Source organism: Apodemus sylvaticus, chromosome 18, assembly GCF_947179515.1.
Source record: "Apodemus sylvaticus chromosome 18, mApoSyl1.1, whole genome shotgun sequence".
NCBI lineage: Eukaryota > Metazoa > Chordata > Mammalia > Rodentia > Muridae > Apodemus > Apodemus sylvaticus.
The window spans coordinates 60,879,752-60,907,681 of NC_067489.1; the positions used below are offsets into that span (position 1 = coordinate 60,879,752).

The 27,930-nt window shown below is 35.1% G+C and overlaps 1 protein-coding gene across 5 annotated transcripts in view; it reads left to right on the top strand.

Annotated features, from left to right (window-relative positions):
- Spock3 (SPARC (osteonectin), cwcv and kazal like domains proteoglycan 3) overlaps nt 1-26,888 on the top strand; it is a 436,085-nt gene extending 409,197 nt beyond the window's left edge. For all 5 annotated transcript variants that reach the window (XM_052162253.1, XM_052162254.1, XM_052162255.1 and 2 more), the window contains 4 exons: nt 4,366-4,587; nt 7,684-7,746; nt 24,079-24,216; nt 26,719-26,888. In XM_052162253.1, coding sequence (XP_052018213.1) covers nt 4,366-4,587; nt 7,684-7,746; nt 24,079-24,216; nt 26,719-26,888 — 593 coding nt within the window. The remainder of the gene's footprint in view (nt 1-4,365; nt 4,588-7,683; nt 7,747-24,078; nt 24,217-26,718) is intronic.
- Nucleotides 26,889-27,930: the final 1,042 nt, after the last annotated feature.

Genomic DNA, 27,930 nt, shown 5'->3' on the forward strand with positions numbered 1-27,930 from the left:
GTGAGCCTCCTTCCAAGTTAAGGCCCCTATAACCCTGTACCCTCTGCTTCTTCATCCATCCACCACTCCTGACTCAATGCCCTATCAATCCCCTACTTTGGATCATTGTGTCTCCACAAGAGGCTCTTGTCCAAGGGGCTTCCCTCCCATCAGTTCCCAACAAGGCCATCCTCTGCTATGTATGTGGCTAGAGCCATAGATCCCTCCTTGTGTATTCTTTGGTTGTTAGTTTAGTTCCTGGGAGATTTGGAGGGTCTTTGGTTGATATTGTTGTTCTTCCTGTGGGGTTCAGCTCCTTTAGTCTGTCCTAAGACTCCTCAATGAGGGCTCCTTGCTTATTCCAATAGTTGGCTAACTGCATCTGCATCTGGTCAGGCTCTGGCACAGCCTCTTAGGAGAATGCTATACTAAGCTCCTGTCAGGAAGCACTTCTTGGCATCAACAATAGTGTCTGTGTTTGATGTCTGAAGAGGGGATGGATCTCTAGGTTGGGCAATCTCTGATGGTCTTTCCTTCAGTCTCTGCTCCACTATGTGTCCCTGCATTTCTTTTTGACAAGAGCAATTCTGGATTAATATTTTTGAGATGGGTGAGTGGCCCCATCCCTCAACCTGGGGCCATATCTATCCACTGGATATGGTCTCTACAAGTTCTATCTCTCCTTTGTTGGATATTTTGTCTAATGTCATCCCTGTTGTATACTGGGAACCTCTTGTGTCCCTGGTATGTTGGACATTGTAGTGGTTACCCTTACTTCCCCATCCCCCACTGCTATACCCACTGTTCAATTTCCTGAACCTCTGTGCTTCTTCCACCCATATCCTCCCATACCTGATCCTGCACCCCCCATTTGTCTCCCCCTCCTCTTTCCCTCCAAGATCACTCACTCCACCTCCTTTGATTATTTTCTTCCCCTCTCTGAGTAGGATTGAAGCATCCACACTTTGATCTTCCCTATTCTTGGATTTTACATGGTCTGTGAGTTGTACCTTGTCTATTCCAAGCTTCTTTTGGCCAATATCCACTTATCAGTGAGTACATACGATGTGTGTTCATTTTTGACTGGGTTACCTCATTCAGGATGATATTTTCTAGTTCCATATATTTGTCGTGTTAATTTCATGAATTCATTGTTTTTAATAGCTGAGTAGTACTCCATTGTGGAAATGCATCACATTTTCTGTCTTCATTCCTCTTCTGAGAGATATCTGGGTTTTCCACAGCTCCTGACAATTATAAATAAGGCTACAATGAGCACAGTGTAGGATGTGTCCTTTTTATATGTTGGAGAATATTTTGGGTATATGCCCAGGAGTGGTATAGCTGGGTCCTCCGTTTTTCTGAGAATCTGCCAAAGTGATTTGCAGAGTGCTTGTACCAGCTTGCAATTCCACCAGGAATGGAGGAGTGTTCTTCTTTCTCCACATCCTCGCCAGTATCTTCTGTCACAGGAGTTTATGATCTTATTCATTCTGACTGGTGTAAGGTGGAATCCCAAAATTGTTTTGATTTGCAGTTCCCTGATGACTAATGATATTGAACATTTTTTCTACCAAATGCTTTTATCTCCTTTGTCAAACACCATGTGACCATAGGTATGTGGGTTAATTTCTGGGTCTTCAATTCTATTCCATTGATCTACCTACCTATCCCTGTACCAACACCATGCAGTTTTTATTACTATTGCTCTGTAATATAGCTTGAGGACAGGGATAGTGATTCCCCTTCAAGTTCTTTTATTATTGAGAATGGTTTTTGTTATCCTTGGTCTTTTGTTATTCCAGATTAATTTGAGAATTGCTCTTTCTATCTCTGTGAAGAATTGAGCTTGGATTTTAATAGGGATTGCATTGAATCTGTAGATTGCTTTCAGTAAGATGGACATTTTACTATGTTAATACTGCCAATCCATGAACACGGGAGTTTTTCCATCTTATGAAGTCTTCTGTCATTTATTTCTTTAGTGACTTAAAGTTATTGACATACAGATCTTTAACTTGCTTGGCTAGAGTCACACTAAGATATTTTATATTATTTTGACTATTGTGAAGGGTGTCATTTCCCTAATTTCTTCTTCAGCCTATTTATCCTTTGAGTAGAGGAAAGCTACTGATTTGTTTGAGTTAATTTTATATGCAGCCACTTTGCTGAAGTTTTTATCACCTGTAGGAGTTTGCTCATGATTTTTTGGGGTTGCTTATTCATATTTTCATATCATCTGCAAATAGTAATATCTTGACTTCCTCCTTTCCAATTTGTATCACTTTAATCTCCATATTTTGCCTAATTCTATAATACTATAATTATATATGTTATAATTTTATTATGATAATTTAATTTAAAATAATTTAATTATAAATAATTTAATTATAATTTTATATTATAATACTTATACTATACTTAATAGGTATGGAGAGAATGGACAGCCTTGTTTTGACCCTGATTTTAGAGTGAGTGCTTCAAGTTTCTCTCCTTTTAGTTTGATGTTGGCTATTGGTTTGCTGTATGTTGCTTTTGTTATGCTTAGGTATGGGCTTTGAATGCAGTGATTCTGTAATGCAGTTTCTCAAGTTGTGGTTACCTCTAATTATAATTTTACTCCATTGCTACTTTATAGCTTTAATTTTGCTACTGTTATGAATCCTAATGCAAACATCTCATATACAGGATATCTGATATATATATATATATATATATATATATATATATATATATATATATATATATATATATATATATATAATGTGTAGTTCATGGCCCACAAACATAGAACTTCTCCTGTATGGGAAAATGGACTTTGCATCTAGCTGCTTAAAAATATTCCTTCTCATCATTTGTTTAAAGTAAATTTAATTATAATGTCTCAAGTTTTTATTAGGGATTTATCCACTTAGTATCTGTCAAGTTTTATGTTCTTTTAAGATTCTTCTCTGTGATTACGTAAAGAACATTAGTTGGGGAGTCCTTTCCTAAGTTATTTTTTCTATGCCATATATTCCTTCTAACTTTGTCTATTTAAATACTATGACTACTACTACTACTACTACTACTACTACTACTACTATTACTAAAGCTGTGTGGCAATGGTTCACAGGTTCTCTGTGGTCTTTGACATCTCACTCTTCCCTAGATTTCTTTCCTTTTCTGAGAGACTGTCGCCCTGCTCAGCGTTTTGAGCTTTAAAGTTTATTACTCAAGATATTCTTCCTAGTTTTTCCTAGTGATAGCATTATTTTAATTTTCCCCATGTTCTATGAATGAAGTTGAGAAGTATATTTCTTTATCTCTTTTTTAAAGAAATTAACGCATTTTAAAGGACATAAAAGGCAAGTAGATGAATGTACCTTTATCATTTTTCCGAATCCATCTCTGATACTCAATTTGCTATTTCTGCCTATTTTCATGCCTTGTCTTCTTTTAGATCTTTCGCTGAGCCTGCAGGAAGATGTGCATCATAGGGGTTGAACTTTAGTTAGATTACATAAGTTACTTATTTTTATGGTATTCCTCAGCCTTTAATAGCTCATAATTGGCTTTTAATTAGCTTCTGTGTTACTTCATTTCTCCTAGAAGCAAGGACTCACATCCTAACTCTAGTTCGAGGACCTATATCTTTGTATATTTGTGGGAAATATTTTAATGATTTAAATCATTGGTGGCATTATATGAAATATAAGGACTGATTGCTTTAGTGAAGTTAATAGATGATGCATGTGTATCAGCATGTAGCTCTCATACTGCTCAGTCCTGCCATTTCATGAGGCCACTATCCTCTAGCACACCCCAATGCCTCCCATTATAGCACATTTGTAATTTTGAAAACTCACCACAAGAAGAGCTGAAGTCAGAATGAGTAATATTGCATCATAGCTCTTCTTTCTTTTGTTAACAATTTTGTGTTTAATGCTACATTCAAGATTGTATTTACCAACATATGACAACATAAAACCTATTATGTAGTATACATCAGTAATGTCTGTATAGAAATATTATTCTTCATTTCTCCATATGGAAATGAGTTTCAGCAGCTTTTGTTATTAAATAATAACAATTTATGATGATGTAATATCTGAGAAGAATTAACAGTGACTAGCATAAATAGTATATAATTGCATTACCACATTCCATTGAATGATAACTGATTGTGAACAGATTTTATTTGGTTAATTAATCCTCATAACAAGAGATATATATTTTTATAGCTAATGGATGTTGAAAAAGTTTCCCAAATTGAAGTTAAAATTTTTGATTTTCTGACTACCTAGTACTTTCCCTCTGCTCTTCCACACTTTGTTGATTTTATTGAATTTCTGATGATGATACCTTGCATATGAACTTATTCTCTTTTTTTTTTTTTGCCTGTAGGATTTGATACCAGTATTTTGCCAATTTGCAAGGATTCACTTGGCTGGATGTTTAATAGACTTGATACAAACTATGACCTGCTATTGGACCAGTCAGAGCTTGGGAGCATATACCTTGATAAGAATGAGCAGTGCACCAAGGCCTTCTTCAATTCCTGTGACACGTACAAAGACAGTTTGATATCTAACAATGAATGGTGTTACTGCTTCCAGAGACAACAAGGTAAAAGATGAGGCTTCTGTGATGGAACTAGTTGGCCTGCATTTCAAATTTTATCTTTTCCCTCATAATAAAACATATTAATACTATCCAGTGTTTCAGTCATGATAGTACTTTTTCTAATTTGAATATTTAATGAAAGAACAAATAGGCACTATATTGAACAAAATAATTGTGGTAAAGATACAAATATTCTAAATATGATGGAAAATAGTAATTAATATTTTATATTAATGTATTTCATTATAGTTCCATTATGAACCAGCAAGCAGCACACAGAGATATGAGAACATAGATATTAAAAGTAATCATTGAAATTAATTTACTATCTGCTTTGCCCACAGTGTAAAATAATGGGTTTTTTATCACTATACTGTGGAGTTTTAATGTTCAATTTTGTGATCTTATTAAATGAGTTGCATGAACCATGCATTCACTGTGAAGTTATTTTTACTCATTTTATGTTCAAAATTACTTAGTCTTTCAATCATTCCGAAGTAGTTTTTAGCTTGTTAAAAATTTGCTAGTGAGAGAGTATTCTAAAGCTCTGACAGAAGTGAGACAAAGGTTAAAAACAATTGTGTTCTTTGTATACCTTTTAAAATAAGTTATAGATTTTTAATTAAAATAGAATCATATCACGTATCCCTTTTTTCTCCTTTTTCAACCCCTCTCAGATACCCTCTTCCAATGCCTCTACATCTAATTGAGACAAAAATGGAGCTTAAATTTAGGATCATACTTCCAGAATGAATGTTATGTATTAAATACATGCAGGGAAAAGCACCTAAACATCTTCACATTATGTTAAATATGTGGAAAACTAAGGAGAATATGAGAATTCTAGTGGAATAAACTGGAAACAAGGTTGATATGGTAGAGCTATTACTGAAATACTTTCCACACTTGATAAAAGCATAAAAATGGATAAGGTATTTAAACTACAGCAATTATTATCATACCTCATATGAAATTATAAAAATTGCTTTGCTAACTCAATCGTGTTCATTTAGTAATAGTTCAAAAATTAGGGAGGAAATTATTTCTTGTACATTGATAAGAAGTGAATGTAATACAGATTTAGCTCAGAGGTGGCCTTACCTATCTGTAAATCACTTTAAGTGAAAAGAATTTGGGTGACTGGAGAAGTTGGAAGAGTCTCAAAGGATATAGTAGCATGGAAATAATAATCTGAAATATTTTATTTAATAAAAAATCTATTTTTGATGAAAAAAGCCAAAAAATATAAAGTTGAAATGCTTCATTAAATGTTTTAAACTGCACACATTTGTGAATACACATTTCTGACTTTATTACATATGGATTCTATGTAATGAGACAGTCCCTCACATGACATTCTAGCCATTGATAGCTAGTGCAATTTAAGAGTAAGATAGTAAATTCAAGTATACTATTATTAAAATGTGCTCATTCACATTTTTTCTCTGTTTTAACATTTGCCATTTGGGGTTTGTTAATTGTTATGTCTTTCATGTTTATTAATGAACACTGAAAATTACACACACAGGAGCATACATATATAATCTACATAGCTGGCTTCTTTGAACCTGAGAGTGAAATGTGGATATGATGATCCTGAAGTGGGGAAAGGAATACTTAATATTATCTGAAAGTTTGTTTGAATTTAAATTAGTAAAAGTTTAGTTTGAAAGATGAAATATTTTTAAAAACACATTCAAATGAGGCTAGGATTTCAAGTACATATAAGAACAGATTTCCATACTTGTAGACTAAAAATAAAATAAATTAATTTTCCTTACAGCACATTAAAGGAGTATTTTTAATAAAATCGGAAAACTTGGCTAATGCCATGGCAGTAAGATGATAATACAAAAATTGTTATGGGATATATCAGGATATCTTGATATATATTCTTTATTTTAAGGAAAAGTTAAATTTCATCAATTTAAAGGTAAACTACCATCAAGTAGTTAGTAAGCTTCTAAAAACAAATTACTTTTTTTTTTCAATTTTATTTTCTTAGATGGAATATTTTTGGCCTCACATACTGATATAGAACATATACAGCTTATGAACATTATTTTTTCTTTCTTTCCACTATGCCTTTTAAAAATAAAGTTATTTTGCAATTGTCATAGTAAAACATTTTAAATTATTTGAATTGTATTGTATATGTTCCCTTGCTTCTGGGACCATGAGAACAATAAGGATTATTTTGATATTTTAGTGTACCTTGACAGTTATAATTCTTTCCTGTCTCTACCTATCTCAAGGACAAAAAGACTGCACATTTTTTTCTGGTGATATTCATTTAACCTTTGAACAAGTATTTTAATATTAAACTTTAATAATGCATATTGATTATACCTATATAGAATATTAAAATTATCTGTACATATGTTCATTTAATCACTGATTATAAATATATACATAATATATACTTACAAATTGACTTTAGTACTCTAGGGTTTTTTGAAACATGACTTATAAAATGTATATTATATCATTTTTTTAAAAATTAATTACACAGTTGAAGACTTTGTAAACTAGAAAGAACAAGATATGATACTAACATTTTACAATAAAATAATGGATAAATGTTCAGTATTACTGGGAAAAAGCAGTATCTTTTGCATATAATATTTTGTACTGAAAAATCATCTTTCTATTATCCTATGACCCATGTTAAATGAAAGGGAAATGAGTTCATTCTTTAGTCAGCAATCAACTGGATTTTATATGGCAGGTGTAAAAAAGGGAGTATATTCCATCATATATAACTATGTTATTTTTGGTTTTCATCAAATTTACATCATTCCAAGAAATATCAGAAAGTTCTACCATAAGCTAGAACTTGCTAAATTACTATACTCGGTTGTGTATTTGTAAGTATATATTTCTGTTCATGTCTATTATGTTATAGCTACATGTATGTATCCAAATGAAACCATGACAATAGAAGGATGAGTAGCATCCATGTGCTATTCATGTAAAATGTTAGTATCATGAGTAGCATGAGTCTTAACATGATTAAAAGACTTGCCTGAAGCTGATGGCTTACAGGGGCACTGATTGATTTACAACATCCTTGAAGTACTGTGTTTAATGTCCTTACAGACCCACCTTGCCACACTGAGCTCAGCAGTATTCAGAAGCGACAAGGGATAAAGAAGCTCCTAGGTGAGTCACAGCTCATTCTTCTGAAAGTTTTATTGCTTACATAAATAACCCTAGGGAAACAGCAACATAAAATCAATATTAATCCAACAAAGACAGACTGTATTAAAGTCCATTAGCAAAATTTATGAACATTTGGAAAGTCATTGTACTTACTTTTATTACCTCAGCCTTTGAAGAATATAATGTCTGTTTTACTGTTCTAATATCATGTTCACATTTTTAAAGTTTTTAAGTATAAAAGAGATTTGAACAATGCTAAATTTAAGAATCAGCAGAAGTGTCAAATTGTGCATTAAACATTCAAGAATTGATGTGACTACCTACATGAAATTTAATCAACTGATTCCATACATGTAGGAAAAGTATTCTAACAGAAAAATCTGAACAGGTTTTTTTGTGGTTTTCATTAGTAATTTTTTAAATGTAGCTTTTAGTAAGGAAATATTGATACATATGATAGCAGATAGATAAACAGATGGATAGTTAGACAGATAAATGATACATTTCGTGTTATAGCCCATGTTTCATATATTATATGTCATATATCAATATTTCATTATTATTATATGTATAATGATAATTATAATTGATCTTAATATATTTTATGCATATCCATATATTCTAAATATATATGAACATTTCATATATTATATTCCAAACATGCTTTCCCCTCCCTCCACTTTTTTCACTTCCCTACTATACTTCCCCTCTCCCCCAAATCCAATTTTCCTCTTTTTTTCCCATTAAAGAAAAGGAGCAGGTTTCCCAGTGATATCACCCTAACATGGCAAAACAAATTACAAAAAAACACACAATGTCTAGACTCAAATCCTCATATGAAGACTGGACCAAGCAACCCAATAATGGGGAAAGGGACCCAAGCAAAGGCAAAAGACTCAGATGTGCTCCAGTCCCACTCTTTATTCCTTCCTTCCTTCCTTCCTTCATTTATTTATTTATTTATTTATTTATTTATACTTCATATTTTATTCCTACCCCCCATCCACCCTCTGATTGTTCCATATCTCATACCTCCACCCTACCTGAACTTTAAACTCCCTGGGGCCTCCAGTCTCTTGAGGGTTAGGTACATCATCTCTGAATAAACACAGACCCAGTAGTCCTCCGCTGTATGTGTGTTGAAGGATTCCTATCACCTTGTGCATGCTGCCTGTTTGATGGTCCAGTGTGTGAGGATATTGGGGTTCCATATTAACTGAGACTGCTGGACCTCCTTCAGGCTCACCCTTCTCCTCAGCTTCTTTCCCTAATTCGACAAGAGAGGTCAGCTGCTTCTGTCCATTGGATGGGTACAAATACGTGCATCTGATTCAGCTGCTTGTTGGGTCTTCCAGAGTACAGTCATTCTAGATCAGGTCTTGGAACTTCCCCTTGAGCTGGATCTGACTTTGGGCCTGTTGCTGGACCTTCTCATCCTCAGGATTCTTTGCAATTCCATTCCTGTAATTCTTGCAGACAAGAAAAATTATGGGTCAGAGTTGTGACTGTATGAAGGCCCCTCTTCCTCATTTGATGCCCTGTCTTCCTGCTGGAGGTGGGCTCTATAAGCTCTCTCTCCCTACTGTCCTGCATCCCATCTAAGGTCCCTCCATTTGAGTCCTGAGAGTCTCTCACCTCCCAGGTCTCTGGTACATTCTGAATGGTCCCCTCCAACCTCCTGTCTTCTGAGGCTGCCTGTTTCCATTCTTTCTGCTGGTCTTAAGTCAGGTCCCCTCCCCTCCCCTCATTTCCCACCTATCTATTTTCCCTCCCTAATCCCTTCCTTCCTCCCCATTTGTGATTGCTTTGTTCTCCCTCCCAAGTGGGATTGAGGTGTCCTCACTTGGGCACTTCAGCTTGACCTTTTTGAGTTCTGTGACTGTATCTTGGGTATTACGTATTTCTCTCTCTCTCTCTCTCTTTTTTTCTTTTTTTGGCTAATATCCACTTATTAGTGAGTACACAAAATCCATGCCCTTTTGGGTCTGAGTTACCTCACTCAGGATACTATTTTCTAGTTCCATGCATTTGCCTGCAAAACTCAGGAAGTCCTAATTCTTTATAACTGAGTAGCATTCCATTGTTTAAATGAACAACGTTTTCTGTATCCATTCTTTTGTAGCTGGACTCATGTTGTTGTTCCTCCTATGGCACTGCAAACCTCTTCAGCTCCTTGGGTCCTTTTTCTAACTCCCCCATTGGGGACCCTGTGCTCAGTTCAATGGCTGGCTGAGAGTATTCCCCTCTGTATTTGTCATGCACTGGCAAGGCTTCAGGGGTGACAGCTATATCAGGATCAGGTCAGCAAGCACTTGTTGGCATCCTCAATAGAGTCTGGGTTTTGTAACTGGGATGAATACTGGAAGATCTAGATTGATTTCCACAGTGGTTATACCAGTTTGCAATCCTGCCAGCAATCGAGAAGTGTTCCTCTTTTTCTACATCCTCTCCAACATGTTTTGTCACCTGTGGTTTTAATCTTAGCCATTCTGATTGGTGCAGGGTAGAATCTCAGGGTCGTATTGATTTGCATTTCTCTGACCACTAAGGACTTTGAACATTTCTGTAGGTGTTTCTCAGCCATTCCTGATTTCTCAGTTGTGAAATCTCAGTTTAATTCTATACCCCATTTTTTGATTGAGTTGTTTGGTTTTTTGATAATTATTTTTTTGAGTTCTTTATATATTTTGGATATTAGCCCTCTATTGGATATTGAGTTAGTGAATTTTTTCCCCAATATGTAGGTTAACACTTTGTCTTATTGACTATGTCCTTTGTCTTACAGAAGCTTTCCAGTTTCATGCAGTCCCAGTTATCAAGTCTTGATCTTAGAACATGAGCCATTGGAGTTCTGTTTAGAAAATTTCCTCCTCTGGAAATGAGTTCAAGGCTCTTTTCTACTTTTCTATTAGATTCGGTGTATCTGGTTTTATGTTGAGGTCCTTGATCTACTTGGACTTGAGCTTTGTGAAAGGTGACAAATATGGGTCTATTTTCATTTTTTTTATATACAAACAGACAGACAAGCACACTTTATTGAAAATGCTTTCTATTTTCCATTGTATATTTTTGGCTTTTTTATCAAAAATCAAGTGTCCATAAGTATGTGGATTTATTTCTGGGTCTTCAATTCTATTCAGTTTATCAACATGTCTGTCTCTTACCAAAACCATGCACTTGCTCTGTAGTAAAGTTTGAGGTCAGAGATGGTGATTCCTCCTGACGTTCTTTTATTGTTAAGCATTGTTTTGGTTTTCTGGGTTTATTGCCTTTCCAGACAAATTTGAGAATTGCTCTTTCCATGTCTTTGAATAATTATGTTGGGATATTGATGGGGATTGCATTGAATCTACAGATTGCCTTTGGTAAGATGGCCATTTTTACTATGTTAAATCTGCCAATCCATGAGCACGGGAGATCTCTCCATTTTCTAAGATCTTCTCTGATTTTCTTGAGAGGCTTGAAGTTATTGTCATAAAGGTCTTTCACTTGTTGGTTAGATTTACCCCAATATATTTTATATTATTTGTGTCTAATGTGAAGGGAGTTGTTACTCTAATTTCTTTCATCATTTGTATAAAGGAAGGCTACTAATTTATTTGAGTTAATTTTATATCCAGTTACTTTGCTGAAGTTGTTTATCAGCTGGAGAAGTTCTCTGGTATATTTTTTGGGGGTCACTTATGTATACTATCATAAAATCTGTAAATGGTGATACCTTTATTTCTTCTGTGCCAATTTTTATCGCCTTGATCTCTTTTTGTTGTCTTATTTTTCTAGCTAGCACTTTGAGTACTATATTGAATAGATATGGGGAGAGGGGCATCCTTGTCTTGTCCCCGATTTCAATGGGATTGCTTCAAGTATGTCTCCATTTAACTTGATTTTGGCTGTTGGGTGGAGTAAATTGCTTTTATTATGTTCAGGTATGGGCCTTGAATGCCTGATCACTCCAATACTTTTAATATAAAGAGGCGTTGTATTTTGTGAAATGCTTTTTCTGCAGCCGAGGAGATGATCATGAAAATTTTTTTCATTGACTTTATATTGTGGATTACATTAATGGTTTTTCATATATTAAACCAACCTTGCATTTCTGTGATGAAACGTACTTGATCAATGATGGCTTTGATGTGTTCTTGGATTCAGTTTTCAAGAATTTTATTATTTTTGCATCAATATTCATAAGCGAGATTGGTCTGAAGTTCTCTTTTTTGATCGTGTCCTTGTGTGGTTTAGGTATCAGAGTAATTGTGCCTTCATAGAATGAGTTAGAAAGTGTTCCTTTTCTTTCTAGTTTATGGAATAGTTTGAAAAAAATTCATATCATGTCTTCTTTGAAGGTCTGGTAGAATTCTGCACTAAATTCATCTGACCCTAGGCTTTTTTTCATTGGGAGTATTTTTAAGACTAATTCTATTTCCTTGTGTGATATGGGCCTATTTAGATAGTTTACCTGCTCTTGAATTAACTTTGGTATCTGTCTAGAAAATGATCCATCTCATCTAGATGTTCCTGTTTTGTTGAATAGAGTCTTATATAATAGGATCTGATTTTTTTTTTAATTTCCTCCCTTTCTGTGGTTATGTCTCCATATTCATTTCTGATTTTGTTAATTTGGATACTGCGTCTTTACCCTTTAGTTAGTATGGATATGAGGTTTATCTTTCTTGATGGTTCTTTCAAAGAACCAGCTTGTGGTTTTGTTGATTCTTTATATTGCTTTCTTTGTTTCTATTTGGCTGATTTGGCCTTGGATTTGACTATTTCCTGTCTCTACTCCTCTTGGATGAGTTTGCTTCTGTTTGTTCTTGAGCTCTCAGGTATGCTGTTAAGCAGCTAATGTGAGACCTTTTCAGCTTCTTTACCTGGGCACTATGTGCTATGAACTCTCTTCTTAGCACTGCCTTGTGTCCCATAAGTTTGGGTATGATGTGTCAACATTTTCATTGAATTTCAGGAAGTCTTTAATTTCTTTCTTTATTTCTTCCCTGACCAAGTTATCATTGAGTAAAGAGTTAGAGTTATTCAGTTTCCAGGTGGGGTTTTATGTGTTTGTGGTTCTCTCCTTTATGCTTTGTTGTGAGATGCTTAATATCTTGTTCTTTCTTTGGTGCAGGTACCTTCCTTGTGTTAGAGTTGTCCTTCTAGGATCCTCTGTAGGGCTGGATTGGGAAATAGATGTTGTTTGAATTTCGGTTTGTCATGAAATATTTTGGTTTCTCCATCTATGTTGATTGAGACTTTTGCTGGGTATAGTAGCTTGGGCTGTCATTTGTCTTCTTTTAGAGTCTGCATGATTTCTGACCAGGCTCTTCTGGCTTTCATAATCTGGTGAAATTCTGATAGGTCTACCTTTGTATGTAACTTGGCCTTTTCCCTTTCAGCTTTTAAAATTCTTTCTATGTTCTGAATTTCTAATGTTTTGATTATTATGTGATAAGAGAACTTTCTTTTCTGGTCCCCTTTATTTGGTATTCTATAGACTTCTTGTACCCTTTTGCCCATCTCTTTCTTTAGGTTGGGGAAGTTTTCTATTATGATTTTGTTGAAGACATTTTCAAGTCCTTTTAGTTGGGAAACTTCAATCCCCTTTCTTCTAATTATTCTTAGATCTGGTCTTTTCATTGTATGCTGAATTTCCTGGATGCTTTGGCTTTAGGAGATTTTTTTTTTTTTGAATTTTCTTTGATAGTTGGGTTAATTACTACTACAGTGTCTTCTACACCTGAGATCCTCTCTTGTATTCTGTTGTTAATATTTACGTCTGTACTCAAAAGGTGAATCCTGGTATGCACTCATTAATAAGTGGATACTAACCTAGAAAACTGGAATACCCAAAACATAATCCACACATCAAATGAGGTACAAGAAGAAAGGAGGAGTGGCCCCTGGTTCTGGAAAGACTCAGTGAAGCAGTATTCGGCAAAACCAGAACGGGGAAGTGGGAAGGGGTGGGTGGGAGGACAGGGGGAGAGAAGGGGGCTTATGGGACTTTCGGGGAGTGGGGGGGCTAGAAAAGGAGAAATCATTTGAAATGTAAATAAAAAATATATCGAATAAAAAAAATAAAAAAAATAAAAGAAATAAATATTTACGTCTGTAATTCCTAACCTCTTTCCTAGGTTTTCCATTTTCAGGTTTGCCTCCATTTGTTTTTTTTGTTTGTTTGTTTTGTTTTTTATTGTTTCTATTTCCACTTTTAGATCTTGGATCGCTTTATTTAACTCCTTCCCCTATTTACTTGTGTTTCCTGCATTTCTTTCAGTGAGTTATAGATATCCTCCTTAAAGGATTCTATTATTTTCATGAAATAGGATTTTACATCAGCTTCCTGATTTTCAGGTGTGTTGTTATATTCAGGTCTAGATGAGGTGGCAAAACTGGGTTCTGATGATGTCCATGTATATTGGCTTCTGTGGTTTATGGTCTTGGACTTGCCTTTTGCCATCTAGACATCCCTGGTCTTTGTTGGTCTGGTTGACTCTCTGCAGTGTGTCTCTGTTGTCCCTCGGTTTCTTCAGGTCTCCTGGTAGGTCTGCAACCCTGGCTGTAGCAGACCACCTGTGGGGCCTTCCAACTGGGAACTCTTCACTGGGGTAGAGAAGCTACTGATCTGTTGCCCTCACTGGGAGGCCTTCAGACTGTTGGGTCTTCAGTGGAACAGTTAAGCTATTGTCCAACTGCTCTGAGTGCAGCTGATCTTCAACTACTCTGAGTTCTGTGGGTCCTCATTTGCTCTGAGTTTAAGCAGTCCTCAACCGGTCTGAATGCTGTGGGTCTTCTAGGATGGATCAGGATATGGTGTTTTCACTAGAACAGACCAGCTAAGAGGTTTGCCCACAGCAGAAAGGACCCAGTGGTGGAAGGGACAAAAGGAAAGTGGTATTCAGGAGGGTGGTTGCTAATGGGTCCCAAGTCCACTGGACTCTCAGCAGCAGCTCTGACACTCTGCAGGGGGATGATCTTATGAACTGATCTGAGTGCAGTATGTTCTCTAGGATGGATCAGGATATGGTGTCTTTGCTGGAGCACACCAGCCAGGAGTCTACCCCAGCAGAAAGGCCCAGGTGTAAGGACTTCAGTCCCACTTTTAAGAGTCCTACAAGAACATCAATCTATAGAACAAAATTGTATTTGCAGAGGACCAAGCTCAGATGCATACAAGGACCTTTATTGTTACTTAAGTATCTAAGAGCTCCTACGAGCCCTGCTTAATTAATTATGTAGGTCATATTTTCATGGTGCCTAACCCTCTCTCTCCTTCAATCCCTTCTCCCTGATCTTCTGCATGTTCTCCTGGCCATGCCTACTGTTTTGACTCTGGATCTCCATGTGTTCCCATCAGTTGGTGGATGATGACCCTTTGATGACAGTTTGGCTAAGAACCAATTTATAAATATGGTAGAATATCTTTAGGGATCATTTCTTTGACACTTTTTTTCTCTAGCTACGTTTCTATCTTGGATCTCTAGGTTGTCTATCCTCTGACTCATGGCCACCAAGTTTAGGCCATGTGTGGCATAACTCTCATGGTATGGGTCTCAAGTTGGACCAGACATTGGTTGGCCACTCCCAGATGTTCTTTGTCATCATTACCTCAGCACATCTAACAGGCAGGGCAGATTAACTCTAAGTCAAAGGTTTTGTGGCTCGATTAATGTCCCAGTCCCACTGCTACAGCTTGGATCCTTGTCTAAGTATAGAAGATTGCCATTTGAGGCTACATATCCTTCCCTGAGAGAAAACTTTACAAGGGTTACTCTAGTAGATTCCCAGGAGTTTCCACTGTAATAAGTTCTACAGGAAAGCTCCAAAATTCTAGGCATATTTCCAAGAACTCTCAATGTGTCAAAATTTAGTAATTTTATTTTTTTCATATTGTTAAAGAATTCTTAGCTCAGTGTTCATCTTTAAAACAGTTAAGTGATTTGTCATAAAATGTTTTACATGAAAAACTGGAGATTATAATAAGTATTGGGGAAATTTCTTTCTTAAACCATTGCCAGTGCTTATAATGATATCAGTTTGCATTTATATCAAAAGTGCAACTGCTATAATTACTAGAATTCTCTTTTAAATGCCCTGCTATAAAAGTGATTATAACATTTTTTCAATCAGTAATAATTTAAATATTTAAATTCTACAAAGATTTTTTTCGATGACCTTCAGTATGCAAATGAATCTCAAAAATTTTCTACCTTGGCATTATTTGTCTATGTGAGTTCACACCTTTCTGGGAAATTATATTTGAATAAAACATATCATGTATTTATTAGACATAAAGTTTTTTATCTTACAGTTATAAACATAAAATGATGTTCACAGTTTTATATATATTAGATATGCTTTTACTTAAAAATGATAATTCTCTTCATATAAATGAATAAGCAGAAGAAAAATAGAAAACAGCTGATTATCTAGATGATGTCTCTTATATTGGAGTATATATGAAGTACAGTTTTTGAAGAACTAAGCTTTTAAAGAACTTGACATTCATCATTACATATGTACTCTGTACTGTGTTATGTTCTATAAATAAGAGTAGCTGTCTTTCCAGCATTCATTATCTAGAGTTTCAGCTTAAGGGGTGGGATTTATATAACAGTAGAAACCAAGAGAAGCCAAATATTTTCAAACAGAGAACATATTACAGAAGAGTGTTAGCACACATGTTTGTGTGTGTGTGTGCATGTGTGTGTGTGCATGCATGTGTGTGTGTGTGTGCATGCATGTGCGTGTGTGTAGAGGAAGGCCTTTATACTATTAGTCAGCCAGAGTTTCTAGGGATTTAATCACCAGCAAAAGAGTATACATAGAGGGACCCATGACTTAAGCAGTATGCATATCAGAGGATAACCTTGTCATATCAGAAAAGAGGCCCTTGAACTTGTGAAGGCTAGTTTCCCTAGTGTAGGGGAATGCCAGGGGAAGGAAACAGTAGTGTGTAGGTTAGTGAGCAGGGGGAGAGGGAATTTTCAGAGGGGAATCAAGAAAAGGGGATAACATTTGAATGATGGGGAGATGGAGAAGGATTTTAACTGACCTAGGCAATGTAACAAACTATATCATAAAGAAACAGATTCCAATTTCTGCCTCCAGCTTGAAACATCCCCTACTACAATGTACCATTTCCATGTAGTTCAGGAAGCCAGATATACACCCAGTAGCAAGGAGACAGTCAGCACAACCTGCACCCAGAGATGATAGGGGACACAGAGCTACATACAACTACAAGAGAGTGGGTCATGCAGAAGTAGTTACATACCAATGTACTCAGAGAAAACGGTTTCCCAGGAGCACAGAAAAGACACAGTCAGAGACAGCAACACCAGCTAACACCAGAGATAACCAGACGGACAAAGGCGAATACAAGAACATCACCAACAGAAACCAAGGCAACATGGCTCCATCTGAACCACGTTCTCCAACAACAGCAAGTCCTTGATACCTCAACACACCAAAAAGCAAGACCTGGATTTAAAATTACACCTCATGATGCTGTTAGGGGATTTCAAGAAGGATATTAATAACTCCGTTAAAGAAATGCAGGAGACCATGAGTCCACAGGTAGAAGCCCTTCAAGGGGAATCATAAAAATAGCTTAAAGAAATACAGGAGAACATGGATCAACAGGCAGCAGTCCTGAAAGAGGCAACACAAAAATCCCTTAAAGAATTACAGGAAAACACAAACAAACAAGAGAAAAAGATGAGCAAAACCATCCAGGATCTAAAAACAGAAGCAGAAACAACTAAGAAATTACAAAGGGAGACAACTTTGGAGATAGAAATCCTTGGAAAGAAATCAGGAGTCATAGATGTAAACATCAACAACAGAATACAAGAGATAAAATAAAGAATTTCTGGTGCTGAAGACACCATACAAAGCATTGACTCAACAGTCAAAGAAAATGTAAAATGCAAAAGCTTGTTGCCCAAAACATCCAGGAAATCCAGGACACAATGAGAAGACCAAACCTAAGGATTATAGGTATAGAAGAGAGTGAAGATTTACAACTTAAAGGGCCAGTAAATATTTTCAACAAAATTATAGAAGAAAACTTCCCTAACCTAAAGAGAGAGAGAGATGCCCATGAACATACAAGAAGCCTACAGAACTCCAGACTGGATCAGAACAGAAATACCTCCCATCACATAATAATCAAAATAGTCAAAACATCAAATATACTAAACAAAGAAAGAATATTAAAAGCAGTAAGAGAAAAAGGCCAAGTAATATATAAAGAAAGATCTATCAGAATTACATCAGACATCTCACCAGAGACCATAAAAGCTAGAATATCCTGGGCAGATCTCATACAGATTCTGAGAGTACACAAAAGCCAGCCCAGACTACTATATCCAACAAACCTCTTAATCACCATAGATGGAGAAACCAAGATATTCCATGATAAAACCAAATTTACACAATATCTTCTCATAAATCTAGTCCTACAAAGGATAATAGATAGACAATGCCAATGCAAGGAGGGCAACCACACCCCTAGAAAAACCAAGACAGTAATCTTCTATATATATATATATATATATATATATATATATATATATATAGAGAGAGAGAGAGAGAGAGAGAGAGATAGATATAGATATAGATATAGATATAGATATAGATATAGATATAGATAGATAGATATAGATATAGATATATATAGATATAGATAGATAGATAGACCTATCTATCTATCTATCTATCTATCTATCTATCTATCTATCTATATGTTAAATCCATTTGGTCCAAAACTTCATTTAGTTTCACTGTGAAGCAACAATCACTATTCCTTAATAACTCTTAACATCAATGGACTCAATTCTCCAATAAAAAGACATAGACTAATGGACTGGATACATAAACAGGGCACAACATTTTGCTGCATACAGGAAACTAACGTCAGTGTCAAAGACAAACACTACCTCAGAGTAAAAGGCTGGAAAACAATTTTCTAAGCAAATGGTCCCAGAAAACAAGCTGGAGTAGCCATTCTATTATCAGATAAAATTGACTTTCAACCTAAAGTCATCAAAAAAGACATGGAAGGACAATTCATACACATCAAAGGAAAAATCCACCAAGAAGAACTCTCAAATCTGAACATCTATGCTCCAAATGCAAGGGCAACCTCATTCATAAAAGAAACTTCATTAAAGCTTGAAGCACACATTGTACCTCACACAATAATTTTGGGTGACTTCAGCACTTTGCTCTCCTCAATGGACTGATCAAGGAAGCACAAACTAAACAGAGACACAGTGAAACTAAATGAAGTTTTGGACTAAAATGGATTTAATATATATATTAATATTAACCATATATATATAATATAATTAACATATATTATATGAGAGAGAGAGAGAGAGAGAGAGAGAGAGAGAGAGAGAGAGAGAGAGAGAGAGAGAGAGAGAGAATTTCATCCTAAAGCCAAAGAATATACCTTCTTCTCAGCACCATATGGTACCTTCTCCAAAATCAACCATATGAATTATCACAAAACAGGCTGCAACAGATATAAGAAGATCGACCTAGTCCCATGCCTCCTATCAGATCACTGTGGAGTAAGGGCAGTCTTCAATAGCAATCAAAACAACAGAAAGCCGACATACATAGGGAAGCTGAACAATGCTCTACTCAATGATACCTTGGTCAAAGAATAAATAAGGAAATAAATCAAAGACTTTTTAGAATTTAATAAAAATCAAGGCACAACATACCCAAACATATGGGGCACAACGAAAGCAGTGCTAAGAGGAAAACTCATCGCTCTGAGTGCCTCCAAAAAAGTAACTGGAGAGTGCATACACTAGCAGCTTAATGGCACACCTGAAAGCTCTGGAACAGAAGGAAGCTACATCCAAGAGGAGTAGAGGGCAGGAAATCATCAAACTCAGGGCTGAAATCAACCAAGTAGAAACAAAAAGAACCATACACATAATCAACAAAACCAGGAGCTGGTTCTTTGAGAAACTGAACAAGATAGAGAAATCCTTAGCCATACTAACCAGAGGGCACAGAGACAGTATTCAAATTAACAAAATTAGAAATGAAAAGTGAGGCTGGGCAGTGGTGGTCCATGCCTTTAATCCCAGCACTTGTAAGGCAGAGGCAGGCAGACTTCTGAGTTGGAGGCCAGCATGGTCTACAGAGTGAGTTCCAGGACAGCTGGGGGGCTATACAGGGAAACCCAGCCTTAAAAAAAAAGGAGATATAACAAGAGAAAAGAAGGAAATTAAAAAAACAACAACAACTGATCTTACTACAAAAGCCTATATATATATATATAACATAAATCGAAAATTTGGAGGAAATGGACAATTTCCTAGACAGGTCCCAAATACCTAAATTAAATCAGGATCAAATTGACCATCTAAACAATCCCATTACACCTAAAGAAATAGAAGTGGTCATTGAAAGTCTTCCAACTAAAATAAGCAGAGGCCCAGATGGTTTTAGTACAGAATTCTATCAGACCTTCACAAAAGACCTAACACTAATACTCAAACTATTCTGCAAAATAGAAACAGATAGAACACTACCCAACTCATTCTATGAAGCGACAATTATGCTGATACCAAAGCCACACAAAGATCCAACAAAGATAGAGAACTTCAGACTAATTTCCCTTATGAATGTCCATGTAAAAATAGTCAATGAAGTTCTTGATAACCGAATCCCAGAACACATCAAAACTATCATTCGCCGAGATCAAGTAAGATTCATACCAGGGATGAAGGAATGGTTCAATATATGGAAATCCATCAATGTAATCCCCTACATAAACAAACTCAAAGAAAAAAAAACACATGGTCATTTCATTAGATGCTGAAAAACATTTGAAAAAATTCAGCATCTTTTCATGCTAAAAGTCTTGAAAAGATGAGGAATCCAAGGCCCATATCTAAATATACTAAAAGCAATATATAGCAAACAAGTAGCCAACATCAAACTAAATGGCGAGAAACTTGAAGCAATCCCACTAAAATCAGGGACCAGACAAGGCTGCCCTCTCTCTCCATATATACTCAATATAACACTTGAAGTTCTAGCTAGAGCAATTAGACAATAAAAGGAGGCCAAATGGATACAAATAGGAAAGTTATCACTATTTGCAGATGATGTGATAGTATACTTAAGTGAACAACAACAACAACAACAACAAAACTCCACTAGAGAACTCCAACAGCTGATAAACAACTTCAACATAGTGGCTAGATATAAACTTAACTCAAGCAAATCAGTAGCCTTCCTATACTCAAAGAATAAACAGGCCTAGAAAGAAATTGAGGAAATGACTCCCTTCAAAATAGTCACAAACAATATAAAATATTTGGGGGTGACTCTAACGAAACAAGTGAAATATCAGTATGACAAGAACTTTAAGCCTCTGGAGAAAGAACTTTAAAAGACCTTAGAAAATGGAAAGATCTCCCATGCTTTGTATTGGCAGGATTAATATAGTAAAAATGGCCATCTTGCCAAAAGAAATATACAAATTAAATGCAATTCCCATGAAAATCCCAACTCAATTCTTCATAGAGCTAGAAAGAGCAATTCTCAAATTCATCTGGAATAACAAAAAACCCAGGATAGCGAAAACTATTCTCAGCAGTAAAAGAACAACTGGGCGAATCATTATCCCAGACCTCAAACAGTACTACAGAGCAAGAGTGTTAAAAGCTGCATGTTCTTGGTACAGTGACAGGCAGGTAGATCAATGGAATAGAATTGAAGACCCAGAAATCAACCCTATCACACTTATGGTCACTTGATCTTTGACAATGGTGCTAATTTCATCCAGTGGGGAACAGATAGCCTTTTCAACAAATGGTGCTGGCTCAACTGGCCCCTAACATGCAGAAGAATGCAAATTGATCCATTCTTATCCCCTTGAACTAAGTTCAAGTTCAAGCAGATCAAGGACCTCCACATAAAACTAGACACACTGCAACTAACAGAAAAGCAACTGGGGAAGATCCTTGAACATGTAGGCACAAGGAAAATTTCGTGAACAGAACCCTAATTGCTTATGCCCTAAGATCAAGAATTAACAAATGGGACCTCATAAAATTACCAACTTTCTGTAAATCAAAGGATACTGTCAATAGGACAAAATTGCAGCCAACTAATTGGGAAAACATCTTCACCAACCCTACATCCTACAGAGGGCTAATATCCAATATATACAAAGAACTCAAAAATTTAGACTACAGAGGACCAAATAACCCTATTAAAAATGGGGTACAGAACTAAATAAAGAATCTTCACCTGAGGAATATCGAATAACTGAGAAGCACCTGAAGAAATGTTCAGCATCCTTAATTATCAGGGGAATGGAAATCAAAACAACCCTGAGATTTCACCTCACACTGGTCAGAATGGCTAAGATGAAGAACTCAGGAGAAAGCAGATGCTGGAGAAAGAGGAACACTCCTCTACTGTTTATGGGATTGCAAGCTAGTAAAACCACTCTGGAAATCAGTCTATGGGTTCCTCAGAAAACTTGGCATAATACTACTGGAGGTCCCTGCTAAACCACTCCTGAACATATACCTAGAGGATTCTCATGCATGTAATAAGGACACATACTCCACTATGCTTATAGCAGCCCTATTTATAATAGCCAGAAGCTGGAAAGAATCCAAATGTCCCTCAGTGAAGGAATGGATACAGAAAATGCATTATATTTACACAATGGAATACTATTCAGCAATTAAAAACAATGAATTCATGAAACTTTTAGGCAAATGGTTGGAACTGGAAAATATCCTAAATAAGGTAACCCAATCACAAAAGAATACACAAGGAATGTAGTCACTGATAAGTGGATATTGATTAGCCCAGAAGCTCTGAATACTCAAGACACAACATATCAAATTATTCCCATGAAGAAGGAAGGAGAGGACCCTGCTCCTGGAAATGCTTGATCCAACATTGTAGGGGAATACCAGGTCAGAGAAATGGGAGAGGGGTGATTGGAGAATGGGCAAAGGGTTTAAAAGGGCTTATGGGACTTAGGAGGAGGGGGAAACTGGGAAAGGAGAAATCATTTGGAATTTACATTCCAAATATAGAGAATATAGAATACAAAGAATATAGAAAATAAAAAAGGGAACATAAATGTATTCAAAAAAGAAAATGTGATATATATATATATATATATATATATATATATATATATATATACACATAATGGTGTACTATTCAGTCATTAAAAACAATGAATTCATGACATTCTTAGACAAATGGATAGAACTGGAGAATATCATCCTGAGTGAGGAAACCCAATCACAAAAGAACACTCATGGTATGCACTCACTGATAAGTGGATATTAGCCTAGAAACTTAGAATACCCAAAATACATTTCACATTCAAATAATGCCCAAGAGGGAGGAAGAACAAAGTATGGATCCTAGAATACTTTGTAGAAATGGAAAAAAATATCCACAGTAGGAGATACAAAGACAAAAGGTTGAGCAGAGCCTGAGGGAAAGACCATCCAGAGATTACCCCACCCAGGAATGCATCCTATATACAGTGACAAAAGCCAGGCACTATTATGGGTGCCCACAAGTGCTGCCTGACCAGAGCCGCATATAGCTATCACCTGGGAGGCTCTCCTAGTGCATGACAAATACAGAGGGCGCCATTCCCAGCCAGCCATTGAGCTGAGCACAGGGTCCCCAATGGGAGAGCTAGAGAAAGGTTCCATGGAGCTGAAGGGTTTTGCAGTGCCATAGGCAGAACAACAATATGAGTCACCAAGTGCTCCCAGAGCTCCCAGGGACAAAACCATCAACCAAAGTGTACACATGGAGTTACCCATGGGCCCTGAAGCACAGGCAGCAGAGGATGATCTTGTTGGACACCAAATGGGGGCGAGGCCCTTGGTTCTGGAAATACTTGATGCCATAGTGTAGAGGAATACCAGGACAGGGAAGCAGGGGTGGGTTGATTGGAAAGGGGAGATGGCTTATGGGATTTCCAGGTGAGGGGGGAACGAGGAAAGGGGACAACATTTGAAGTGTAAATAAAGAATATATCTAATAAAAATAAATTAAAAAAATAAAGAAACAGCTTGGCATAGAATACTTTTGTAGTATATGAATACCAATTTTGGAAAATGAAACAGGAAATGGTTAATAATGTGACAGTTGAGAGTTTTGTATGCTGTATTAAGTGTGCTGAAATATTTAATATAAGCATAGAGCCAGTCAGGTTTTGATTCTTTAGGAAAATAATACACAATAATTGCCTAATAAATACAGTTTATTAATAAATTACTTTTGAATTTGTGTGTGTCATCATGTATTTCACAGGGCAGTACATACCACTCTGTGATGAAGATGGTTACTACAAGCCAACCCAGTGCCATGGCAGCATAGGGCAGTGCTGGTGTGTTGACAGATATGGAAATGAAGTTGTGGGAACAAGAATAAATGGTGTTGCAGATTGTGGTAAGAGAAAAGCTCATTTCATACAATTTTCTGACATACAAATGTGTTAAAGACATTTAATGAAGACATTCTGATTATAGAATAGGTAGAATATGTGTGAATGTTGGAGATGAAAAGAAGACTTGATCTTTGCATATTTTAAGTTGTATGGTAGTGATAAATACTATGAAAGGGACACATTTGAAAATTTAAAGACTAATGATTAAAAGCTGAGTTCCAATTACTACTTCAAAATTTAAAGACTAATGATTAAAAGCTGAGTTCCAATTACTACTTCAACTCAAAATGTCTGTCACAAGCAGACATTTTCATTAATGAAATGCTGTAAAACATAAGTCTGTACTCTAACAAAATACAATTTCAACTCTGTGAATTACAAAGTAGACTAAACATTACTGTTTCCTTTATGTTTAGCTATAAAACCCAACATTTATTTATTAAGTGTCTGTTATAGTTGAAGTTATAAAATATTGTGAACATGTATTTTATGTGTCTTTATAAAAAATACTATATAAGAAATTAGAATCATATGTACTTTAAAGTTTTCCATTTACACCAAAACTGTTTTCCAGAAGCCAAGATTCAAATAATTTTTGTGTTACACATATAATTATCTATAAAGCTATAAAAAAGTAGTAGCTACAGTATTCCCAAAACTCCAGTGATGTGTTGAATGAAAACCATCGCTATCATGGTATTATGCTGAAACATTTGTTCTCCAAATTATTATGCTAGTTGGAAGCTTATGGAGTCTTCAAAATGTGGAGTCTAGTGGACTTTGTAGGTTTGAAACCATCTAAGTTTGGTGTGGATTTCTCTTTCCAGATTTCCATGTATGATGCACATACCATAAGTTCAAAATCTCCTTGCATTTTTCCAGCTGTTCTTGTCACCCGACCACCATGCTTCCTTGATATAATAGACCATATTCTTTAAAATTTAGTTCAATTAAACTTTACTGAATTTTTTCATGTTTACCAGGCATTGGTCACAGCAAAGTAATTACTTAAAAACAATCCCATAAAGCAAATCTAATGGATTTTCTTTTCACCAATATCAATAAACATATTGAAAATTAAGTACTTAGTGACGACTTGCCTCTCTTATGTAACTTTTAGGCTGAACAGAAAGATTACTTAAGAAAAATGAATAGTAAACAATACTACATAATCTTATATAATTTTACCTTCTTGCCTTGCATTAATTTATTCATAACATTTTTATAGCTTGATTTTTTTTGGTTGGGGCATTGCCTATATAATCAAAGCATCAACAAGGCTTTAATACTTATCTGTCATAGAGTTTAAACCTAGAGAACATGCCTTTATAAGGCCTGTCTTAAAATCTGTGCATAGTCAATGGCTTAATCTACCTATGATATCAGTAATGGCTACATTATTTTAATTTTACTCTAACAATGAAAATTATATGCAGAAGAATTCAATTAGTAAAAATTATTTTGTGAAACTTTACTCCTGGGTTTTCTTATGCTACAACTATAACATATATGAATATGGAATTTAAGAACTTTATTCTTCATATAAAATTAATTTCATTATGTTGTGAAAGCAACCAATTTACAACCACCTAAATACATTAATATGATTTATAAGAATTAAGAATAAAATTACATATTTATATATTAAGGACAATATTTATTACAGTTATGATGAGAGATGTGTGAATTGTTATCCCAAAATATTAGTAGTTAATTCTAATTTTAATATCAATATTAATTTTCTATTGCTCTAGTAACAGGCAAAAATATATCAACTAAGCTACTAGCTTAATAAACACAAGTTTATCATCATTCAGTTCTGTTTTGCACATTCCAACACATCTCACTTAACTGTGGATAGTTTAGCAAGCTATTGCTTTTTCTAGAGGCATTCTAGAAAAATCAATGTCCTTGCCTCTTGTATATTCTAGAGTATTGTCATGTTCTTTGGATCATATACCTTCTCTCCAAATTTAGTATACAACCTTTGTAACTGTTTGGACATTCTTCTGTTGTTATGTGCCGAAATTACACATTCCTTGGAAAAATTACTTGATTAAAGGGAACCAAGTGAAATTACGCCAGACTCTATTTAGTCTCAAAGTCCCCTACTGAATAATGCTTATAAAATTACCTTTTAATATAAAGTATCATATATATTTTACTTTAAAAATTAGGAAGTATAGATTTGCTAAGACAATTGTTTCACCTGATATTTAATATGAGTAGAAGTAATTTAAGTAATATACAAGATTAATAGTCTGACATGATATTCTACAAAACTTGGCTGAGATCAAATTACTAAACTAGAAAGCTTACATATACCATTCAACAAGTGAGAGTTTCAGTTTACAACAAGCTTCCCAAGAATGGATTTTTCTCTTACCTTCACTGAGATAAACAGCAAATATAAATTTATTAAAGTTTTCCATGTTTTATTATTTTATATAACTCAAACATTATTTCATTGTATACTCAAGTAAATATGGTGCTTGTTTTTGTAGCTATAGACATTGAAATATCTGGAGATTTTGCAAGTGGAGATTTTCGTGAATGGACAGATGATGAAGGTGAAGAAGATGACATTATGAATGATAAGGATGATATTGAAGATGATGATGAAGATGAAGGGGATGATGATGATGATGGGGATGACCACGATGGATATATTTGATCAGTAACAGCTAATGTCAATAAATTCTACATTTTTAATATTTACAAAATAATAGCATATTGAGAATTTCCTTCTTAACCTTAAACAAAGTGATTCTAAATCTGACATATATTTTGTATAATTATTTCAAATATTGAAGCTAAAAATCATAGAAATTTATGTTAAATTAGAATTATTTAATTTCAGTTTTTATATGCCTTAGAAAAAAAGAAAACACATATGGGTTGCAGCCTGAATAAAGAAAGTTGTAAAGATTACTATAACAAAAATTTCATAAGAAAATACTATGTATGTAATTGTTCCACAAACAAAATAACACTGAATGTGTGCTTAGGATCATGTGTGTTGCCTTTATGACAGATTTTATAAGTTAAATTTATAGTAGATTACTAATTACCTGACCCACAATAATTTTATAAATTAATTCATAATGTTGACTAAATTCAAATTTGGCATCTTCACCAAACTTACAGTTGTTATATTAAGAAAAATGACTCACTGTAAGACAAAGGGGTAATCTTTGTAGTTATTCTGGTTATGATTAGATATTATATGCAATTCAAAGTATGGAAAACTTTAGGTTCTAACAGTTAAGAACATCCTTTCTTCCTACTTTTAAATTTTAATTTAATTTAATTACATATCATGTGGATTTTTAAAAATATTCTTAGACAGCCTCATTTCTAGATTTCTCTTTCTGAGTAGTAATCATGTACAGAATTTCAAATAGAAAGAGAAACAGACTCATTTCAACCACTTTTCCATAAAATATATTTTATTTTTCCCAAGATCAATTTTGAAAATATGAACTCTGTTTTCATTTACTATAAAATTTTGCATTTGATCTTGGAATCATGCCATTTTTGTTTGTGGTACTGAAATTAGATACCGTGTTGTATGGTGCCTTGCAAAAATAGAAATAGGAAGGCTGAGCATGTACACGAGTATAGGAGACTAGGCAATGTGTAAGCACACATAATTAACAGATTATTGCAATTAAAATACTGCTGGAATGAAGAAAATGGAATATGTTTCTTTCTTT